The following is a 21,175-nucleotide window of genomic DNA, read 5'->3' as shown; positions in this document are numbered from 1 at the left end:
AGAAGAGGTGCGCCGCCGGATGAGGCGAGCGCGGGGGCACGGCTCAGGTCGGCAGAACTTCTGGAGCGGTAAGTCGCCGGGCCCGGCAGCGCTGCGCCTTTATTTCTAGCGGGGGGACTCAAGTCTGCCGGCTCGGGGCCCCGGGAGAGGGTCTTATTTAGCGGACTTTACAAAAGCGGAGGAGGTGTGGGCCGAAAACGGTTGCAAACCCTTAACGCCCCCCACTCCCGGTCACTTCGGGACGTGGAGTCAGCGTGTCCGTTGAGTGTTGCTTGGAGATTGAATGGCTGCGCCGCTTCGAAGGGAAAACTCAGGAAGGGGAGCTTTGCTTTTTCCCCCCGCTCCCTTCCCCCCTTTTTTTCCTCTGCCAAGGTGTCAACCTTGAAGAGTCACAATGCAGTTGGTGATCCTTATAAGTAAGGGGCGTGCATAAGCACACCAACGTGCCTACCGTCCCTGTCCAAATGTTTCTTTTTATTCGTATCCATTTCATGTATCCAAAATCATGTTCATACATGCATATGTTGTCTAATACATGCTTGACGAAATAAATAAATAAATAAAATAAAACTCCTCGGATAGCTATTGTGTACACTCACACAGACCGATCCCTGGGCATGGGTTGTCTGAAAACATCACATCCCTCTGTGTATGTAGGGCTGATTTGTAAGATTTGCTCGCCCGTGAAAGGAATATGCCTGGGCTGAACAAAGAGGTGTAGTAGAGAAGGTATGAATGTGTGTCTCAGAACAACTCATTCAGGGTAATTTGAATGGATTTTCAGCTCTCTTGAGATGGTTGAAGGGCTTTGGCTAACACGGATCTATAATGTGGGCTCTTAAGAATGTTAACAGTAACAGAGTTGGAAAGGACCCTGGAGGTCATCTAGTCCAACCCTCTGCTCACGCAGGAGACCTATACTAGGGATTCGAACCGTCGAATGGCATAGTTTTGCAGTTTTAGACTTTGCCCTTACACAAAGTTACCCCATATTTAGATGGTAATGTATGTAATTTAGCTTATTCAAAACTTGGTGAGACAGTCATGTTATGTTTGGGAAATTTTCTGTTAAGTGGAACATTGGAATCCTGTTCCACAATTCTTCCCTTAATAGCCCCAGTAGCCATGAACCTGTTTTCAGTGGCTCTGTACTAGTTCAGGTACTTAAATGTAAATGGATCAATCTAATAAAGAAATCAAATTTTTTACATTGTTGTTTTAAACGTAGTATAATAGTAAAATAATTTTTGAAGATCAGTGCATCAGACAGATCTGCTTGATGCCTTTGAGACTCACCCATTTGCAATTTTCCTCTAAATGCACTTCAAAGTGTAGTGGTATTTATAGGCATCATACCCCCACTCAAGCTTATTGTATTCATGCTGTCTGTGGTGGGTGGCCGCCTATTTGTAATGGGGAGGAAAGAAAAATGTTATACCACTTCTGTTGTGATCTCTTAGCCACTTCAGCAATCTGCTATACATTAGAGGCATTCTTGTTATCCTCTTACAGTATTTTAGAAATCACTGCAGAGAAATGGTCACAATGTAGAGATTCTGTGGAAAATGAAAGGGTTATCCCCAATGAGCATGGTCATGCTTTGTTTTCTCATGAAACTGAGAATTAAAAAATAAATTTATATGTTTTAAATGTAGAGGAACTGTACTTAATTGTGACAGTTTAATATTTGCTCTGATTTTATTTGTGTAGAAATAGATGAGATTTCTTAATCCCATTTATACTACTGACATATTAGTTTAAATATTAATACCAGTACATACATTCCTCCAAATATTGATAAAATGTAACCAAAGTGTAACAACTCTTGTTTATAGTTCAGTCCTCTGTATGTATACATTCTATGGTTAATGTTGCTTATAGACACAAAACCATACATAAACCACAAAATAGGAAATAAGTCCTTTCAAATTTAGAATATTTTGCTGATGAGTCTGGTTTTTTTTCTGAGCTTAGTTGTTTTCTTGCAGAGGTCTCATTATCCAGACTAGTAACATCAGTGCTTGCCTTATCTGTGTTGGTGGGAGTGGTTTTGGAAGGTGTTTGGTTGAACCCTTTACTGTTACCTTGTTTGGCAGTTCCTTGATTGGGGTATTGATTACTTCTTGAATGTAAATCTGGTGTTAATCTTGGTGTTAATCTATGCTCTTCAGAGTACTGATTGCTGATGGGGAGGTATTTTGATCTTTTATTCTTGTGATTGGTTAAGATTTATTATCATAGTTTTAACAGGGAAACTAACCATCCTAGACCAAGCCAAATTCAAAAATGCTAGATAATTCTTAGAAGCCTGGCACTTTAACAAATTGGCCATCAATAGACATAATCAACATCTACATGTGTGCAAAAGCCAAAAAGGGAACAAAAACCCAGGCATCTCCTCACTGTCATTCATCACTCTGATGATCATAGATTAACACCAAGATTAACATCAGACCAAGACCATTCCCACCACAGGGCATGCCCCTAGAATATAAATTGAGAGCAAACTCTAGTTCTTACTATCACTGATGATGTTTAGTTTGGGTAATGAAACTTCTGCAAGAAAACAAGCAAGAGGACACCAATGACCCATCATTTCAAGCCTGAGCTACAAATATTCTCCTTTATTGGAATATTTGCTGTTTGTCACATCTTTTTGTTCACTTTTGACAGGTAGGATATTTAGACCTTATGTATTCTGATTACAATTTTTGCAGATAAAAATTCTTATGGAAAAAGAATTTCTTAAGTATAGATTTATGTTTTTAGCTAGATAATTTTAGATTATTGAAGTTATGCGTCCAATTGAGTAAGCATTAAATTTTATTTTTAATTTTCACTACTGCACTGCTAAATCATAATTCTTAAAATAAATGACTACTCCTAGTACGGTAGCAGGAATGACCATTAGTATAACTTCTCTAGTGTGGATGACTAAACAAAGTGTACAGGATTTGTGGTTTATTTAGTGTGTGCAAATAGAGAAGTCTTGTGCTACTTTTGTAACAAATTACAACTTGATAACCATGTTCTTGATTTTTTTATAACTTGTTCTTGGTGGGAGAAAGTGACAAGGATCCTCTTTTCCATTTGTGCTAAATATACAATGAAAGGAGATTTCATGGATTCTTTATCACCTGCTAAAAGGAACACCACAAAGAGACTGACTGAACTAGTCATGGTAAGCTAGAATTCTTCAGAATACTAGCTAAGAGTGACATACAGATGAGTTATTTAATTGAACAATGTACAGTAATCCAAAGGCCTTGGTTAATTGATTCTTGTTTATTAAAAGTGAATCTTAACAGTAGGATGGATCCACATAGGCCAATTCATGATTTGTGCAGGAATTCAAATTTAATAATCTCCAATCATTGGTTATTTAGGCTCATATTAAAACACATTTAGTGAAGAGAATCAGCAGTTTCTCTGGCAGTCAGTTTTCCAGTTGAACTGTTCTTACTGCTAGGAAGATTTTGTAAGTCAAATCAGTCTTCCTATAACTTAAATCTGTTACTCTGTGCACAGTACTCTATAAGTCTTAACTTTCTTCTCTGTGGTGTACTTACAGGTTTTTGAAGAGTAGTATTGCATTGCTTTATAGTCCTCATAGCTCCTTCAATCTCTCTTTATTAACCTTAATTCTAGCCTTGAATCATCCTTATTATGATACTGTAAACCATTTTTAATCAGTCCTGACATCTTCAAGTTGCCAAGGTTGAGAAACACTGACTTAATGCAAGCCAGGCAAACCAAAACAGTGGACAATATTCATTTGCCCTTTTTGCTGCTATATTTATTTCTTCTTTCTGGACTGAATCACTCTTGGGATAATTCAGCAGTAGCAAAAATACATCCTTCAGATCAGCAGTGGTTCAGTGTGTTCTGGAAGAGATTGAACATGGACTTTTTGAGGCCAGAATATGTCTTGAAACAGTTACTGTTAAGAATATTTTGATATCTTGTTTTACTCAGCCTTTGCATTAGGCTCTTATCAATTACTTGGAGTAAACAGGCATTAACTTATGAGCCAATGTTTCTTAATTTATTTGTAATTGAAAATCATCCGATCAAACACCCTCTCTCTACATTTTTGTCTTAAAAACATTATACATATTTGGGAAGAAATAATTATAGTTGTATAATTGAGGAATGACTAGGTTCCCATTCCAATGAAGCCCCATTTAGATACTTGTCATCCTATTTCCTATTTGTAGTTTTCTTTTGAAGCTGCTTGTGCAAATCATAGTGCCATTTAACACAGCACATGTGGACTCATTGTCAGGAACTGTCTTGAGACTTTTTTACTATAATAAGTTTTCCAAATGTTAGTAGAAGTGGTAGTGTGAATAGCGCCTCTTGTTGTTGTTTTCACTAAACCAGCTTTTAGCCACTAATCCATTTTTGTAAGCCATTGACTACTCCTGAACAGGGGGAGGTGGGAGCTGAGGTGATGAACACACTCTGGCTTGGCAAGCAATAAGCTGAGGCAACAATTAGAGGCAATAGGCAGACTGGTGAATGTTTGAAGTTTGCGATAGGCCACCTCCATGAAACACGGTTAGAGAATCACTGCTATTAAATTGCTGGCACAGGAAAAAAACTAACAATATTTTGTTTTACCTGGCTTTGGGTATATTTACTCTCCTTGATAAGGTTTCTTCTTTTTAAAGAGGATTCTTGCCTTATATTCTTGCTCAGGACTGTATCCATTTGAATGTGAATATCCATTTGAATGCAAACGTTTCTTTTAAAATAAAATGTGATTGTCTTGATTTTTCTGAGGCATTTTGTAGCTAAATGTATGCAAAGGAAATGGGTGTATGCAGTGATATAAGTGAAAGGAGTAGGCAAAATCCTTTCTATCTAGAAATTTGCTTCAAGAGAAGGTGTAGATGACTTTCTTGTGTGAAATAAAAAATAGGACAGAACTAATTTAAGTATTTTTAATTTACTCAGTTTTGTTTTTCCTTTTATTAGGAATTTACCTGATATTTTTTTAGTCTATTTTGTTTGGTTTGTTCTTCTTTAATAGTTATGGAATATAAAAGTGACAACTGGTTTGCTGTTGCTTGTTATGCTTCCAAAATGTAACTATAAATTATTCCTTAATTCAGGTCATTACTGAGGCAGGAAAAAGAAACAAAAAAGTTAAATATTTTTTCTATGTGTATATCCTTTGTTTTCAGAGTTGAGTCAAGTGGGAATTTTATTTATTTTTTTTGGCCCATTTTCTGGGGAAAAAGCTTGCCACAAACTCTCTTATGTACTTTTTGCTGTAATTTTAAATGTTATATTGCACTAAAATGTTGTTTATTTAATTGAAAGCTTTAAAGGTAAGATTTATCATTGCAGATTTTTAATTGATTTTTTGATATTTAACTATATGTAATTAATTTCTGAATTCCATTCCCGTGGTGTTGGAAACAGCAAACATGATAAACATTAGTTCATCTATGGAAAATAGTTACTGCAACATAGGAGTAATATATGTTATGAATTTTACCTGAACACAGTAATGTGAGACTTTTTCTCTTTTTCAGGTCTGGAATCTTTATTTTACATACTTGATGTTTTATCAAATATGTCAATACAGACTGCAATTTAGTTTTTGGGATGCTTTAAGGAAAGCTACTTCCTTAAGGTAGATGTTGTGAAGCTTGATTTCTGGATTTAATTTCTGGAAGTAGTCCTCATTTGACTGGACACCTGATTGCTGCAATGGATCAAAACAACAGTTTACCACCCTATGCTCAGGGCTTAGCATCCCCACAGGTAAATATATATATATATATACACTAATTAACTTATTGAAAAACAAAACTTTCAAAACAGTTTTTAGAGACCTGCAGTGTTGGATGGGTTTTTTTAAACCTTCCTTTGCTGTTTCTTTTCCTTGAATTTTAAAACAGTTGTGTTTATAACCTCTCTGTACCTCAATACTATATTGATTGCTACTCGCCATGCCAGCGAGGTTAGGACAAGTTTCGGTTAATTCTTATTGCTATCTTTTTGATGGGATCAGTGATGGATATTAAGGCAGTAAGAACTGTTCATTGTTAACATAGTTTCACTATTGAAACTCCTGCCGTGAACAGAACAGTAATTGCTTGACAGACTAACTCTTCAGGTTTATCTGCTTGAGATATATGGACATAGTTCTTGATTTTGTCCTTCTATTTTAAGGCTTTCTAACCTCACTGGAACCAGAACAGAAAGCATTTTCTTCTGCTTTGTTTTTTGTATTTTTCCCAATAGTTTTTATTAAAGATTATTTTAATCAAATAAAACTAATTCAAAAGTCTGATACAAATGTACATTAAAAAAGAAAAAAGTGAGAGAACTCCCCCCTCCCCCCAAAAACCTAACAATAGTAAAAAAAAAAAAGAGAGGAAACTTTCCCCTTCATCACCAGCAAGTATTATTCAGCATTAACAGCTTATCACTGTCTGTTAAAATATAATCAAATACATTTTCAATCCATACTTCAAGCAGTTTTCTATCTTCTCTAAATCTTCAGCCCTCCTTATCCAATCAACAGAGGTCCAATAACATATAGCCAAAATACCTAATAACACAAGTATATAATCCCCCTTTCCATATATTTTTCTTCATTCTGTAAATTGAGTGTTCTTTAATTGTAATCTTTAGTACCCTCTAGTATCCAAATTTTAAAGTTTTATGTTTTTTCTTAAAAAAAAAATCAAAACAGAAGCATTTTCCCACAGAGAGGATTCTTTATAAATTGATTCCAGACTGAATATTATCTGAAGCCTTAGTCCATTTGTAACTTTTTAAAAACAAAGATTTAATCATCTGTTTGCTGTTTGTTTGTATCTCCCTCCCCCGCTAAACAAAAATTTTCTAAACCTGTAGTTAAAAGCTTCTTCTGCTGAAGGAAAATCATTTTGGTGCTCTAAAACCTGTTGATCCAAGGGTGCCTAATAGCCGAGAAACAGTTAACAATTTCCAAAAGCAATTAGAAAGAAAGTATGAACATACTGTCTTTTGAAAGCTGCCTGACCATATTTTGAATGTGATGGCTGTTCCAGAGCTGTAAACTTGCTGGAGACTGCTGTCTTGGGTTTTCTTGCAAGAAGTTGCTGTCTGAAGCACTCGTGGGCAACCTCACATCCTTTCTTTGTCTGGAGAGGAATTATAGAGCCAGTTTGCTCACTGGCTCTTCATTCTACTGCAGTTGTCAGATCCACTTTTTCTAGACCTTCAGTTCATTGCTTCCCCGAAAGTCCCTTTCGCAATTCAATTTTTGTGGTCCACTAGAATACGTTTAAATTGTAGCACTTAATTTGGCAGCAAAACCCATCCATTTTCACGAACCCAAAAAAATATTGGATGCATCAATTCTAAATGAATAGTGTAATGTGAACATCCCTTTTTCATTTAACCGGGCAGTGTTCTTGCTACCTTCAACTTTGGAAATGTTGATTTAAAGACATTGCAGGATTAGTTAAAGCAAATCGGGTAAAATCAAATTTTGATGGTTTCACTGTTGAAAATTTGATTGTGATACTTATGAATATGAATTAATTATAGAATAAGACCCAAAAGTAAAATATAGTGGCAAAAGCAGCTTGGTCATCTTTGCTCTATTGTATCTTGAACAAAATCCTCTGCATGGTTATTCAGAAGCAAATTGCTGTGCAATTGAATTTGCTTCTAGGATAAATATATATTGGATTGCAATTGTGTTTTATGAGCCATGATGACACAATGGTTAGAATGCTATTGCGCAGCGTAATTGTGCTGACTGCCAGCACTTCAATTCTCACCAGTTCAAGGTTGACTCATCCTTCCATCCTTCCGAGGTGGGTAAAATGAGGACCCAGATTGTTGGGCAATGTGGTGACTGAAAACTGCTTAGAGAGGGTTGTAAAGCACTGAGAAGCAGTATATAAGTCTTATTGCTATGCTATCCAGAATACAGCAGCCATTCTGTAAATAATTCTATGCATTCCTAATCTTGTTTATGATAACTCATGTATGTTGCAGTCTTTAACTTTTAAAAATTGTGTTCATGTTGTAGAGTGCAATGACTCCAGGCATCCCTATTTTTAGTCCTATGATGCCCTATGGCACTGGACTCACACCTCAACCTGCTCAGAGTACCAACAGTTTATCAATCCTGGAAGAACAACAGAGGCAGCAGCAACAACAAGCAGCAGCACAGCAGTCCAGTTCACAACCAACACAAGCAGCATCTGGTCAAACCCCACAGCTCTTCCACTCACAGACTCTTACAACTGCCCCTTTACCAGGAACCACACCTCTCTACACCTCTCCCATGACTCCCATGACCCCCATAACGCCTGCCACCCCTGCTTCCGAAAGCTCTGGGATTGTACCGCAGCTGCAGTAAGTGCAGATTCCACTCTGCTCGCAAATCCTGTACAGGTAGTCCTTGACATAACATTTAGTGACCTTTCAAAGTTACAACGTCTGCGAAAAAAGTGGCTCATTAATGTTTTTCACAGTTACGACCATAGTAGCATCCTCATGATCATGTGATCAAAATTTAGATGCTTGGCAACTGGTTCATATTTATGACTGTTGCTGTGTTCCAAGGCCACGTGATCTCCTCTTATGACTTTCTGACAAGCAAAGTCAATGGGGAATCCAGATTCATTCAACAACCGTGTGACTAACTTAACAAATGCAACAATTCACTTCAACAACTGTGGCAAAAAAGGTCGTAAAAATGGGACAAACTCACTTAACAAATGTTTAACTTAGTAACGTAAATGTTCAGCTCAGTTGTGGTCATAACTCAAGGATTACCTGTACTTTAAAAATGGTACATTTTAAGGGGGAATTCTATATTGATTATTTTTTTTAGAGCAAGTTGGGCAACCTGCATTTTGAGTTCATGCTGCCAAGTGGCTCTGTTTCACTTGCATATGTTGCTGTGTTGAATGCAGGTACCTTGCGGGCATTTATTCAGAATGCCAATGCATTAAGTTGGATTTAAAAATTCTTTCAGTCATTTTAAGATTTCTCTGAGGTTTTTTAGTTTAGATTTTTACTGGTATTATGGCTTGTAACTATTGCTCACGTGATTACTCTTGTAATTAGTTTTTGTAGAGTGTCCTTATTTGAAGCTTTTAAGATTACCTAATATATCTCTGAATTATCTCCAGGAATATTGTGTCTACAGTAAATCTTGGTTGCAAACTCGACCTCAAAACCATTGCCCTTCGTGCTCGAAATGCTGAATACAATCCCAAGGTAAGATATAACGGAGAGGTGACAATTAAAGTTACATTAATCAATGATGGTTTTTTTTGCTATTTTTGCTTCTGATAGCTCATGTTACTTGCTTCAGTTATTGCAAAGGACATTTCTGAGTATGCTTTTTAAATGTAGCCAAGAAAAGATTTTTGGGGCTGCAGTAGTAACCTTAAAGAACAATGCCACTGTGCATTCATGTTCTGTCAAACCATTTTATACTAAAAACTGCAAAATATATAAGCATTTGTTGTGATATACAGTAGTTTTGGTAAAATAAAAGGTAAAATTTGACAGAACTACTAGATCCCATTTCTAGTTGGCCATAAAGAATGGTTTACAAAACTGGCTGGGTTCATACCTCATGCCAAGCAACCTATATTGTGACTTTCCCTTTTGGTAGTAATTGTGGGAAGAAAATCTTGTTAACGCTCTTGTAAAAGAAGGCAAACCGCCTCAGTGGCTAGGACGCTGAGCTTGTCGATCAGAAAGGTCGGCAGTTTGAATCTCTAGAGTTGCGTAAAGGAGTGAGCTCCCATTACTTGTCCCAGCTTCTGCCAACCCAGCTTGTCCCAGCTTCTGCCAACCTAGCAATTCGAAAGAATGTAAAAATGCAAGTAGTAAAATAGGAACCACCTCTGGTGGGAAGGTAACAGCATTCTGTGCGCCTTCAGCGTTTAGTCATGCCGGCCACATGACCACAGAGACGTCTTCAGAAAGTACTGTCTATTCTACTTGAATTCAAGTCAAACTTACTGCAATGTTTCGGCTATCAAGTTTGAGAAATGTGTTTTCCTTAAACAAACAAAAGGAACTAATATATTGTATTACATTGTATTTGTAACTAGATTTTTTTTTAAAGTGAAGAATGGAGATTAATGCAACTTCAACTTACTAACTAATGTATGTTTAGGGATTTTTGTTGTTGTACCGTAGTTATAAAAGTATTTGTTTTTTTGTGTTTCAGCGTTTTGCTGCTGTAATTATGAGAATAAGAGAGCCCCGTACCACAGCTCTCATATTCAGCTCTGGAAAAATGGTGTGCACAGGAGCTAAAAGGTATGCAAGCTGAAGCAACTGTCTGCAGCCATTTAACTTATTAGCATTTGGCCCAACAGATATGGCCATTTGACATAGGTAATCTGTTAAAAGCCAGCTAATAGGTATGTAATTTACAAACTGTATGTATATCATTCAGACATTCCTTGATGAAATACAATGCATCTTATATTTTTTCCAGTGAAGAACAGTCCAGGCTGGCTGCGAGAAAGTATGCTAGAGTTGTACAGAAGTTGGGCTTTCCTGCAAAATTCTTGGATTTTAAAATTCAAAATATGGTGGGCAGTTGTGATGTAAAATTCCCCATCAGACTTGAGGGATTAGTTCTTACGCATCAACAGTTTAGCAGGTAAGACAAAAAAAATATGTTATCTTAAATGCATATTGAAAACATTTTCTGTTGTGTTTCTTAGTTTTATTTAAAATGTCTCATACTTGCTTTGAGTCATTTATGTACTTCTTTGAATGCAAAAGAGAGGCAGCCATAGGCAGTTCTGATATATCTTTAATGTATAGATAATTTCAAACAATTTTAAATTTGTGTAAGATTCTGTGCTCAATTCTTCAATACTGAAACAAAAAGCTTTTTTATTTGAACAGAAAATTGATCATTTGTTAATACGTATTGGTGTAATATGTATTAGTGTAATTTAAATCTTTAAGAGTAGTAATGGAAAGTAGATAAGATACTATGCTAATTGAACAACTCTAAAAGTGAAAACTGAATTTCACACTAGCCCAACCTGTTTAAAATATTCTTGGCCTTACATTATATTATTAGAAATAGTTCAATAATTCTTATATGCAGTCTACTATATCCTCAACTTTTATATTGAGGAATTAGCACTAATAATGATAGGCCCTGGGATACATAAGACATGATTTAATATCATCTCAGCTTAATCTATGTGTGGCAGAAGGAAAAAAATATATTTCTATTTCTGAGCAAATACTTTGATAAGTCTACATTAGCTTTACATTTTACTTATATTGAACTTTTCTTTCAGTTATGAACCAGAATTGTTTCCTGGTTTAATCTACAGAATGATCAAACCAAGAATTGTATTGCTCATATTTGTTTCTGGAAAGGTAGTTTTAACAGGTAAGCCATATTTGAAATTTGTGTGCACTGACTGTAGCAAACCGAAAAGTACCCAATAAAGATTTCAAATAGCTAATTAACAGCAATTAAATGGGATAGTATGCCTTTAAAGACCACTAAGAAAATACAGTTGGTACAAAATACAGCTATGTCATGTGCTAACTGGTGCTGAATGCAGTAAACATGCTATGCCTGTGCTACAGGCCCAGTCTTGGCTGCCTGTAAGTTTCCAGATGCAATTTAGAATACAAGCTTTGTCTGAAGTCCTATATGGCTGGGTGCTGCATGACCTGTGGGACTGTCTCTTTCAACAGAATCCGATTGTTGGTAGCTCTCAATTACCATGGAATTGACAAGATGTTTTTCTGTTATGGCTTCTCTTTTGTGGAATAGACTTCCACTAGCTGGTGGCCTTTGGGAAGCAGGTTAAAAACTCTTCCAGAGGGCTTTTTAACTAGCATCCTAGGAATTGTTCATATATTGCTCCCGTTAAAAATAAGTGATAAGTATTGTTTTATCACCTGATAGTAATGATGAGGGCATGGGTTACTGCCAAAGGACCTCCTGTGGAGTCCAGATTAAGACCCCCAACTGCTTTAACAGCTGAACAAATGCTCTATGAATTTGGTGCACAGGTTTGAATTCCACATTTACAATTTGTTAATGCTTTAAGAAAATTAGAAAACTAGTGATAATGGTAGCTACAGAATCTCTGAACATAGTGGTTAAATAGTCTCTTCTTTCCTTTTAGGTGCAAAAGTCAGAGGTGAAATTTATGAAGCATTTGAAAATATTTATCCTATTTTAAAAGGATTCAGAAAAACGACGTAACAGTTCCATGTGTTTATTCATGAAGCTGGAGCACATTTTTAAAGGTATTGATTATGGCACAGCAGTAACACACACATCAGGACTTGGAATCTTTTCCCAGATAGTGCCTCTTTCCCTGTTTTTCACGGGAAGGGAACATATCATTGTGTGTTTCGTCTGCACTAAGTTACTGTGCATTGCTTCACCATATTCTCACACAAGAAAAACTGAGCTTATTTATATTTCTGGCTCTTAAAATGGCTAATTTTTAAAATCTGAGTGTCTTATGCTGGCAAACTGGTTAAACCGTATTATCCAACATTTAAAACTCTGGGGTTACTTACAGTATTCTTTCAACCGTGGATTTTATAATCAGAAACGTTAATTTTATGCTTTTAGACCTACTTCCACATTCCCTACATTTCCAGTGTTCAGCAGGACAGAAACTTTGCTAGCGAAGACAGATGGCTGTATATATTATTTTGTGAAGCAATTCTAAATGTATAATTACTTGACTAAATAATTTGAATAGTAAAATTTGTGGTCAATCTTTGCTTTTGCTGTTTTAATGTGCTAACTGCATGCATATAGCTAAAATAACTTGATTTTTATAAGATTTTTTATTAACAATCCAGTATTAAAGTAATGTTTTGCCATTTCAGCTATTTTTGTGTTTTTTCTTAATTGTGTCTTAGTTTAAGGTTCTTATCTCCAAGAGGACTTACAGCTACAGAGGAATAATGTGTTAATGATAGAAATAGCTTGTTTCCAATTGATTTTTTACATTATCCCCCCCCCCCAAAAAAAAAAGCAGACCGGGTGCTGTAGTAGAAAGGAAAATGAATTTTGTATCTCCAAAGAGACGTCAATATATCCCACCCACACTACTGTATTCCTTTTAGGTTGGGTTGGAGATGGATTTACATACATTTAAGTACCAAAGAAAAAAAACATTTCTTCCTCATCCCTCTCCTATAAAGCAACTAGGTGAATTTCAGATATAATTCCTCTTCACCTTCCTTCCTTTCCCTCCCTCTCTCCTCCTTTTACAATGGCCAAGAAGAGGTTGAGCCATTCAATACCAAAATGACTTTACCTCCATCATTATTTTAGTATGAATTGATCAATAATTTCAATAAAGCATAATGTGTGATTTCAGACCACAGCCAATGAAAGAATGGGACATACTGTATTTAGAAATATACATAGCAGCTTACTTGCAATTTTTATTGAATTACATTGCAAAGTATCATGGAAACTTTGAACTCAAACGTAAAGCTTCCTGTTTGCACTTCGAGACTCATCCCATTGGTTTCTTTCCACTGCAATGACAATTATCCATTATTCATTTTGTGACTTGTCAGCTACAAGCCAACCAATTTCATAATGAAAACAACAGGATGAATGTGAAAATTCTAGACTCTTGAATAAGTGGATGTCTTCTCACATATGAACAGCATATTCCAGCCAACATACTGTACTGAAGAGTATTATTTTTAAAAAATTGCTTGCTTTGCTTTTTCCCAACCTATATGTTTCCAAGATGCTAATCTTTTATTTCCATTTCTCATCAAAGAAACTAAAGAATCAGTTCCTGGATTGGATGATCTCACTATAGTGTTCCATAGTTATATAATGGAATAAACTATGAATTCCATATTTCAAATTTCATTCCATACCTGATTTTGCCAAAGCTTTCCTGGTTTGTAAAATTAAATTTCCAAGTAAGTAGTCCTTTGAAACAAACTATTATTTATTGAATTTATATTGCCGCCTATTCGCCCATGGTGACTCACGGCAGCTTACAGAATATAAGACCACATTTAAAGCAATCAAAATAATCAAATAAATTAATATAGTACAATGTAACAAAATCACTCCCCCTCCCCCGTGACAGTAAATCACACGAACCATTTAATGGGCTCCATCCCACTCCCCAGGCCCACTGGCAGAATGAGGTCTTCAGCGCACTTCGGAAGAGTATTAGAGTGGGGAGCATTCTAATCTCTCGGGGAATGATGTTCCAGAGAGAGGGAGTAACCACAGAGAAGACCCTTCTTCTGGGTCCCACCAGGTGTATTTCCCTCGAGAATGGGAACCGCAACTTTCCCTGTCTCCCCGCTCTGATGGTACAGGTACATGTGACCAGCAGAGATGGTCCCTCAGATAACTTGGTCCCAAGCCATGGTTATTACCATTACTTACGTTCTACTTCAGGATATAAATTATTCTAAGGTGGCATCCAAAATGAACACAATGAAAAATAAGTTGACGAGGATCTCTCCCACAATGCAACTGATGGTTAATGGTTATGGGACAGAAGCAAATTCACCCAAAGCAAATTCTGACACTAAGGGTGGCAGTGGGAATGGTCTCAAGCTTGAATAGAGGAAAATAAACAGTGGAAACAACAATTCATTTCTCACTTGAGCCTTTATTATAATGAATGTATCACCACATCATGTCTCTCATGATTGATTTTTTTTTCACTTCAAAGTTTTAGTAAAATAATCACCTCTCTAGTCTCATGGTGATCATTGTTATCAGCATGAATATAAAAAGTAAGAAAAAATTACGATACGGAAGAAAACTATCTCGCTGCTTAAGCTTTGCAGAAATTAAACAGAATTGGAAATGTCCTGCTTCCAGATGAACTCTTCAGCATAGTGGTTTCCTAGATCACAATTCACAGTACATGTGTAGATAGCCAGTGTCCCCCAGTCAATGCTTTCTCCAAGACTGTCGACATTTAAGTGAGCTAGAAGCTGTGGCATCACCTTAAACAGACAAAATACTTTAAGTGAGCTTTTAAAACTAAGTGGTCAAATCACTTTAATCTATAACCATATTATTCTATTATCAATTTTTTGAAATATCCAAGAGAAAAGTAGATAAACAAAGAAATTGTGTTAAAAAGAAGCTTTATGGCCTTTTATGTGCAATCCTGCCAAACATCCATACCTGGAATTCAAATACTCTTTTACTACCACACTGACAGTTGGGAATATCTGTGTCCTGAGGAATATTTAACCCTGATATCCAGATGGGCCCTTCTCCATTTCTGCAGTATCTGATAATCTGAAATTCAAGAAGAATCAGAATTGAAAATAGAATTATGTAGATTTTGTAGGAGTATATATCATGTGAACTAAGAAATTCTTCTCTTTTTCAATTGACAGAAGTATCTTGTATTAAATACTGATTTCTATGTATCATGTATTTACTTAAGTTGCAGGATTGTATGAAACATGCTTCCACTAAAGTGATTATCATCTTGGTAATTTCCCCCAAAACCTGTTCTAGTTTCTAAGCCACTGTAAAGGGTTAATAAGTACATCACCATCTTGCATTCTATCCTTCTATGTGCAAAGCTTAACAATCATGAATATGGAACATCTGCTATTAACTATAAGCCATATTTTGAAGCTCAGGCTTTTGGGTTTTCAAATCCCAATTTGGCAAATGGAAATGACAACCAGTCCAAGATTGCATGATTCACATCACTTCCTTTCTTGATTAAGGCATAGTTGAAAGATGAGACATAATATGCACACATTTGTTAATATGTTAGTATGTTGTGGCCTTTGTCTTACTAGCATTTCCATGCAGAACGGTACTAATGGCTCAATTTCCAACATTCAACTCTTTTAAATTTCATTTAATTTGTTGCTAGTCTCCATCTAAACGTTTTGGTAGCACAAAGTACGAAATTAATTCAAAGTGACAAAATTCTGGGCTGGATTATTCATATCCCATTCCCATACTAATATATCAGTATATCACATTAATGGACATGAAAAATACATTTAAAACACCTGTTCTGGTTCCAAAGATATTCTTTCTTTGAATATTTGAAAAATTTTATCTTCCGGAGTTTCATGTTTTGCCATCATCTCTAAGGACATCTCTTCTAATAATTCAGAAGCTTCATCTGGGGGGAAAATAACAGTATTTAAGTTGTAACGCTGAAATATTGTAAAAAATGTTTTTGGCTGAGTCTGTCAGGAATGAGTCAGTATTCATGAAATTTGATTTTTAAAAAGCTCATAAACAATGAAAAATATTGTGTCCATCTTAGAAGCCTGCAAAAAAGAAGAGAAAATGAGATCTGCATTGCGCAGAGCAAAACTGAAAATTGATGTTGCAAGTATTTTCTCTTTTCATCTGAACTGGGATAGAAGAATTTGGTGGTGCTTTTTAAAACCAATGCTAAATCCACCTTACAGCTTCTATTATCGTGGTATGTACTTTCAATGTCAAAATGAGAGGAAAATGAACCAGATGTTTTTTAGCAATTACACTTCAATACAGTTCTGACACAACATACTTATATGTCTGAGGCTAACTCTTAACTTTTAAGCAAACTCTAAGTAATTTTTTTTTAAAAACTCATCATTTGATCTGAAAGACAAATCTATACATTCTTTAAGATATACTTCAGTTTAAAATAAAAATTTACAGTATTGAAACATGGACTCATTCATATTTCTCACTAGATTTACCTGTTGTGTCATCATTTTTCTCTAAATCTTCCTGCTCTGTGTCATTGACAGCAACAGAATCCAACTCCTCATGTTCTCTTACAATTTCATACTCGGGGAACAGAAATTTATGATCCGGAATTACATCTTCTATAAAACAAAAAGCCAATAAAGAAAATGAAGAAAGTCTTCATTTACTTTCTCCTAGATTTTATTATACATTTGTCAGAGGTGGAGAAAAGGCAAAAAATTTCCAGAAAACCCCATTCTCTACTTACAATGATATTGACCATATACTATGGCTTTATTTTAACTGTACATATATAGCCTTAAACAAATAAACAAAATTAAAATGGATTTTTTCCCACAAATCTATTCCACTCCCTCTCTCAGCTACTTTATGGGCTTTCACTTATGGGCTCACTTGTATGGCAGGGAAGTTAATGAGAACAGGGGAAAATAATTTGATCCTAGCATGTTTCTCAAGCTCTCCTTGCTGGCATCTAATCTGTTCTCCAAAAATGACAATCCTTTCCACCAAATAGTTTGTTTTTCAGTTCTCTCTGAGTTCTGCTAATTCCAGTTGGGTTTCCTTCTCCCTGACATGTAAAGAATTGTCAATCCACACCAAGTTCAACAATATCATCCTCAGGGGTGGTATTGACTTACCGGTTCAGAAATGTGAGCACGCATGTGCTTCACTTGCATGCGCCACCTACATGCATAGTCTTCCGTGATGAGCCTTTGGTGAAAAAAGGGCCTAAATGGGATGGCATAGAGCTGGGGCAAGTGGGTGCAGCCACCCACGATTTCCGTTAGCAGTTCAGGAGAACCAGTCCAATACCACCTCTGATCATTCTCCTCTACTCAATATTTCTGCTCTGATTAGAATTAGGAAACAGATGTTTTAATTAAGCATGTTTCTTGGTGCCTGTGGTGGTGGTAGGAAATCCTTTAACTTTGAGACCACTGCATTATTTCACATACATTAGAGCAACTTTTCCTGACACAAATATGTCTTTGTGAGGTTGTGCAACAAATCTCAAAATTACTAGACAGCAAATATGGTTTACATTCAGAATTGTACTAAGCCAAATGTTGTTTATTTGCCTTTGATGTGGTATATATGACCCTTGTATCTTAAAAATAATGACTTCTGGCCTAGAATTATGTGTTAGCCAAGTCCAGAGAGCCAAATCAAGTAACCCTAAAAAAAGCCCCATAGTATACCTATTTAATTGAACAATAGATTTATGTTTTAAAGATTGAGGATTCTTCCAAAAAGCTTCAAAACAAACTACCATTTTGGCTAAAGCTCCCAAATGAACAAACAAAGGGCATAATTGGGCAGCAGCAAATAGGACCTATAGCATGGCAGGGCCAACTGGAGTTGACAATGCTAACCCTAGCATTTTTGCTTTTTTTTAAAAAATAAACAAGTTAAAGAAAATAATATTTATAAAACCACAGCTAAGCCATTAACTAGGCATGTAGATAACTGTGTTCCTTATTTTTCCACTAGAAGTCTTTTTTTTAAAGACCATGGTGCTTATTCTAAGAAAGATACCAACAGAGAACATTAAAAAGACATTGGCATAAAACATTATTAATCACGTCCAATTTTTTGGTGCTAGTAACATAGAAAATAAACTCTCTTATAACTAGAGTGCTAATCACAAATCAAAAGACTGTATGTTCCAACATACATTCTTATATTTATTTTATTTTGGTGCACTCTTATTGTTCAAGGGTATCTCTAGCTACCTACCAGGCTGCAAACATGATACCTTATGTCCTGCTTTCCAGTCTTTGATCTGATGGTCTTTGCTACAATAATGAGCCTTATGACATTTGGAACATGTGCTGGGTCCCAAGCAACCACAAACTCTGCAAAGCATAGCTCCGCATTTTAGCTGCAGATTCACAGAAGGTAACTCTTCCAAAGGTGGCTCTTCAGGTGGTGGATTATAAGAGTAAGTATCATTCTTTCTTGGAAGCTGATTCCTAAAAACTTAAGTGAGAAAAAAATATTATCTAACAGAAATACACATGACATACTAATTTTATGTAATTCTAGTTTAATCTCTTCCCACGCCAAAACAATACATGAGGATGCCCTGGAATTAACCTTCGCGTATTCTATTTAATTCTTGAAGGCTCTATATAAAAAATGTCCAGAATATGGAATAATAGGCAGCATATAAATGAGATGTTTTGCCACACTAATAGAAATAAATAATATTTATTTCATTCACTTCCTTGCTACATTTTTACATAGTGCTTTGTGTTGCCCTGAAACTTCTGTCTCCCATCTTCCTCTAATCAAAGCCAGAATCATCTTTAGTACTTCCTTTTGGCAAGGCCATGCAGAAGGCGAGATCTGTAAAATGGATGGTGAAAACCTGGGGAGAGCCAACTGAATGAGCGAAACTGCATCATTCTTTGAGGGGCTGGCCAAAATTTTTGGTAAATAATAAAAAAAAAGCTGGTTGTGTATGCTCCACTGCTTAAGAAAGCTTGGGCAGTTCACAGAACATGTGATCATGTTCCTTTATGAACTGCCAACCTAGCAGTTCAAAAGCAATTAAAAATGCAAGTAGAAAAATAGGGATCACCTTTGGTGGGAAGGTAAATAGTGTTCCATGCACCTTTGGTGTTTAGTCATGCTGGCCACATGACCCCAGAGATGTCTTTGGACAGTGCTGGCTCTTCGGCTTTGAAACAGAGATGAGCACCACCCGCTAGAGTTGGGAACGACTAGCACATATGTGCGAGGGGAACCTTTACCTTATGTACAGTGTAGTTATTTCAAGGCAACAGGTTTATGGGTGCTTAAATAACATAACGTTATAATGTGGTATCTTAATACCACAAACTGTGTCCTGTTCCAGACAATTCACTATTGTCCACTATTAATCACTATTGTCCACTATTAATCTCCAAGCAGAAGAAAGTGAGTCCCCAACTTGTGGGTGCTCCAACAATGGAGATTTCAAAGAGGTTGTTGAATCACTATCTGTCTGAAACTTGCGCTACAAGATTGAAGAAGATAGAAGATACAAGTTAGACTAGAAGACCTCCGAGGTCCCATCCAAACGCTGTTATCCTGTACAGTATTCTGAGAACAGGCTTACCAAAACCAAAACCGTCTTTTTGCATCTTGAAACCTAACATTATTTTATTACCACCTATTTACAAGCCACTTCCTCAGACGGGCAGCTGTTTCCTTCTCAGGAGGTAGCCCGCTGCACAGTCCCTGGGGATGTTAAGCTACTCCCAAGTGAACAAACAGAAGATGCTTCGACTACACACACACACACACACACACACACACACACACACAAGCACGCACGTGCGTGGAACGCTCGAGCTGTGTCGTCGCAATCGAGGGTTGCGCCCCCGACTCTTTCTCGGGTGGGACTCTTGCAAAGGACGATCCACCCACGTGCAGCGCCCCCTCACCTTTCAGACTGCCCGGGGCTGGGCCGGCGGGGCGGTAGCAAGAAGGCTGGCGGCAGCCGAAGAGGAAGAGGCTCCTGTGGAAGGCCTCAGGACGCTCTTGCACCGGCGCGTAGAGCTGCAAGAGGAACGCGCACGGCTGCCCGCATACGCCGCACCGAAGCTCGGAGGGTCCCGGCAAGCCGGCCTCGCCCAGCCAAGCAGGCCTGCCCCCGACTTTGCAAGGAAACTGGTCACTGCGCAGCCGCCAAGGTGCCGCTTCTTCCACGAAGCCCAACTCGACTTGGTGCGAGCACATTTTCTTTCTTTTTTTTAAGCACTCGGCGGCAGCCGCCTCCAGAAGCGGCGGAAAATGTCAGCAGCCAGGCAACTTTGCGACGAGAGAAGCGAGCGCCTCTAGCGGGGCGGCGGCTTCTCTATCCCGGTGCACTTCGCAGTCGGTTCCCACTTCACCACACAGCAAGTGTGGGCAACGCTGACAATTTTACGGCCTGTGGACTTCAAGTCCCAGAATTCCTGATCCACCTCGGCTTGGCTCAGGAATTCTGGGACTTGAAGTCCACGGGGTCAAAATGGCCATAGTGGCTCATTCCTGGTATAGAGAAAGGGTCCGCTTTTTGCCGAGCGGTTTCCGAATGAAAACTGAAGGACAAAGCTTGTCCCATGGATCGGACTTGTGAATCGCGCAATCAGTTCGATACAGGGACTTTTGCTTTTCTGATGCTCTCTTCCAACTCGGGTAGAGTAGCAGATATTGGAGGGAAAGGAAGACGGTCTTTTCGCTGCGAGATCAAATTGTCTTCCGTTCATGCAGACTGGATTCTTGCTGCGTCTTGGGGCAGTTTTTAGGATCATGATGGGGAAGCTAGTTGGGTAATGAAAAGTCTGCAAGAAAACAACCAAGCTCAGAGGGCACCAAAGACCCCGCAGTTTTTAGGATCATCCTTACACCAACTGTGTGATTTAATCAGTGTGATTTCTTTTTTGCAGTTCTATTTATATCCCCATCTTTTTAAAACAA

The 21,175-nt window shown here is 37.3% G+C and overlaps 2 protein-coding genes across 4 annotated transcripts; one reads left to right on the top strand and one right to left on the bottom strand.

Moving 5' to 3' along the window:
* Nucleotides 1-12,875, top strand: TBP (TATA-box binding protein). Of its 3 annotated transcripts, XM_087718121.1 has the most exons (9): nucleotides 455-3,181; nucleotides 5,544-5,775; nucleotides 8,045-8,373; nucleotides 9,156-9,243; nucleotides 10,211-10,302; nucleotides 10,484-10,651; nucleotides 11,310-11,404; nucleotides 12,156-12,279; nucleotides 12,614-12,875. In XM_087718121.1, the coding sequence occupies exons 2-8, from the start codon at nucleotides 5,722-5,724 to the stop codon at nucleotides 12,233-12,235; spliced, it is 906 nt and encodes a 301-aa protein (XP_087574247.1). In that variant the 5' UTR covers nucleotides 455-3,181; nucleotides 5,544-5,721; the 3' UTR covers nucleotides 12,236-12,279; nucleotides 12,614-12,875. The 3 variants fall into 3 exon arrangements, with proteins under 3 accessions (XP_013908543.1, XP_087574247.1, XP_013908542.1); XM_014053068.2 differs by lacking the exon at nucleotides 455-3,181 and adding an exon at nucleotides 1-68 and having other exon boundaries at nucleotides 12,156-12,875; XM_014053067.2 differs by having other exon boundaries at nucleotides 457-3,181; nucleotides 12,156-12,875.
* A 1,753-nt stretch (nucleotides 12,876-14,628) lies between these two features.
* Nucleotides 14,629-20,615, bottom strand: PDCD2 (programmed cell death 2). The gene is made up of 6 exons (XM_014053071.2): nucleotides 20,158-20,615; nucleotides 18,464-18,706; nucleotides 16,717-16,845; nucleotides 16,030-16,145; nucleotides 15,176-15,292; nucleotides 14,629-14,991 (listed from the first exon to the last, which is right to left on the bottom strand). Exons 1-6 carry the CDS (start codon nucleotides 20,450-20,452, stop codon nucleotides 14,833-14,835), a joined length of 1,059 nt encoding a protein of 352 aa, XP_013908546.2. The 5' UTR covers nucleotides 20,453-20,615; the 3' UTR covers nucleotides 14,629-14,832.
* Nucleotides 20,616-21,175: the final 560 nt, after the last annotated feature.

Source organism: Thamnophis sirtalis, unplaced genomic scaffold (assembly GCF_051295495.1).
Source record: "Thamnophis sirtalis isolate CommonGarterSnake01/CBP01778 unplaced genomic scaffold, rThaSir2_p1.2 scaffold_6, whole genome shotgun sequence".
Lineage (NCBI taxonomy): Eukaryota > Metazoa > Chordata > Lepidosauria > Squamata > Natricidae > Thamnophis > Thamnophis sirtalis.
This window is presented reverse-complemented; position numbering and strand designations above follow the sequence as displayed.

Bases quoted from the DNA above. Each gene is read 5' to 3' on its own strand.
- PDCD2 (XM_014053071.2), bottom strand. From the start codon at position 20,452: ATGTGCTCGCACCAAGTCGAGTTGGGCTTCGTGGAAGAAGCGGCACCT. The intron at 16,846-18,463 runs GTAGGTAGCTAG...TTTGTTTTATAG, and splicing joins GGTATCATGTTTGCAGCCTG to AAGATGTAATTCCGGATCAT. The intron at 14,992-15,175 runs GTATGGATGTTT...TGTCTGTTTAAG, and splicing joins AAAGAGTATTTGAATTCCAG to GTGATGCCACAGCTTCTAGC.
- TBP (XM_014053068.2), top strand. From the start codon at position 5,722: ATGGATCAAAACAACAGTTTACCACCCTATGCTCAGGGCTTAGCATCC. The intron at 5,776-8,044 runs GTAAATATATAT...TTCATGTTGTAG, and splicing joins AGGGCTTAGCATCCCCACAG to AGTGCAATGACTCCAGGCAT. The intron at 9,244-10,210 runs GTAAGATATAAC...TTTGTGTTTCAG, and splicing joins ATGCTGAATACAATCCCAAG to CGTTTTGCTGCTGTAATTAT.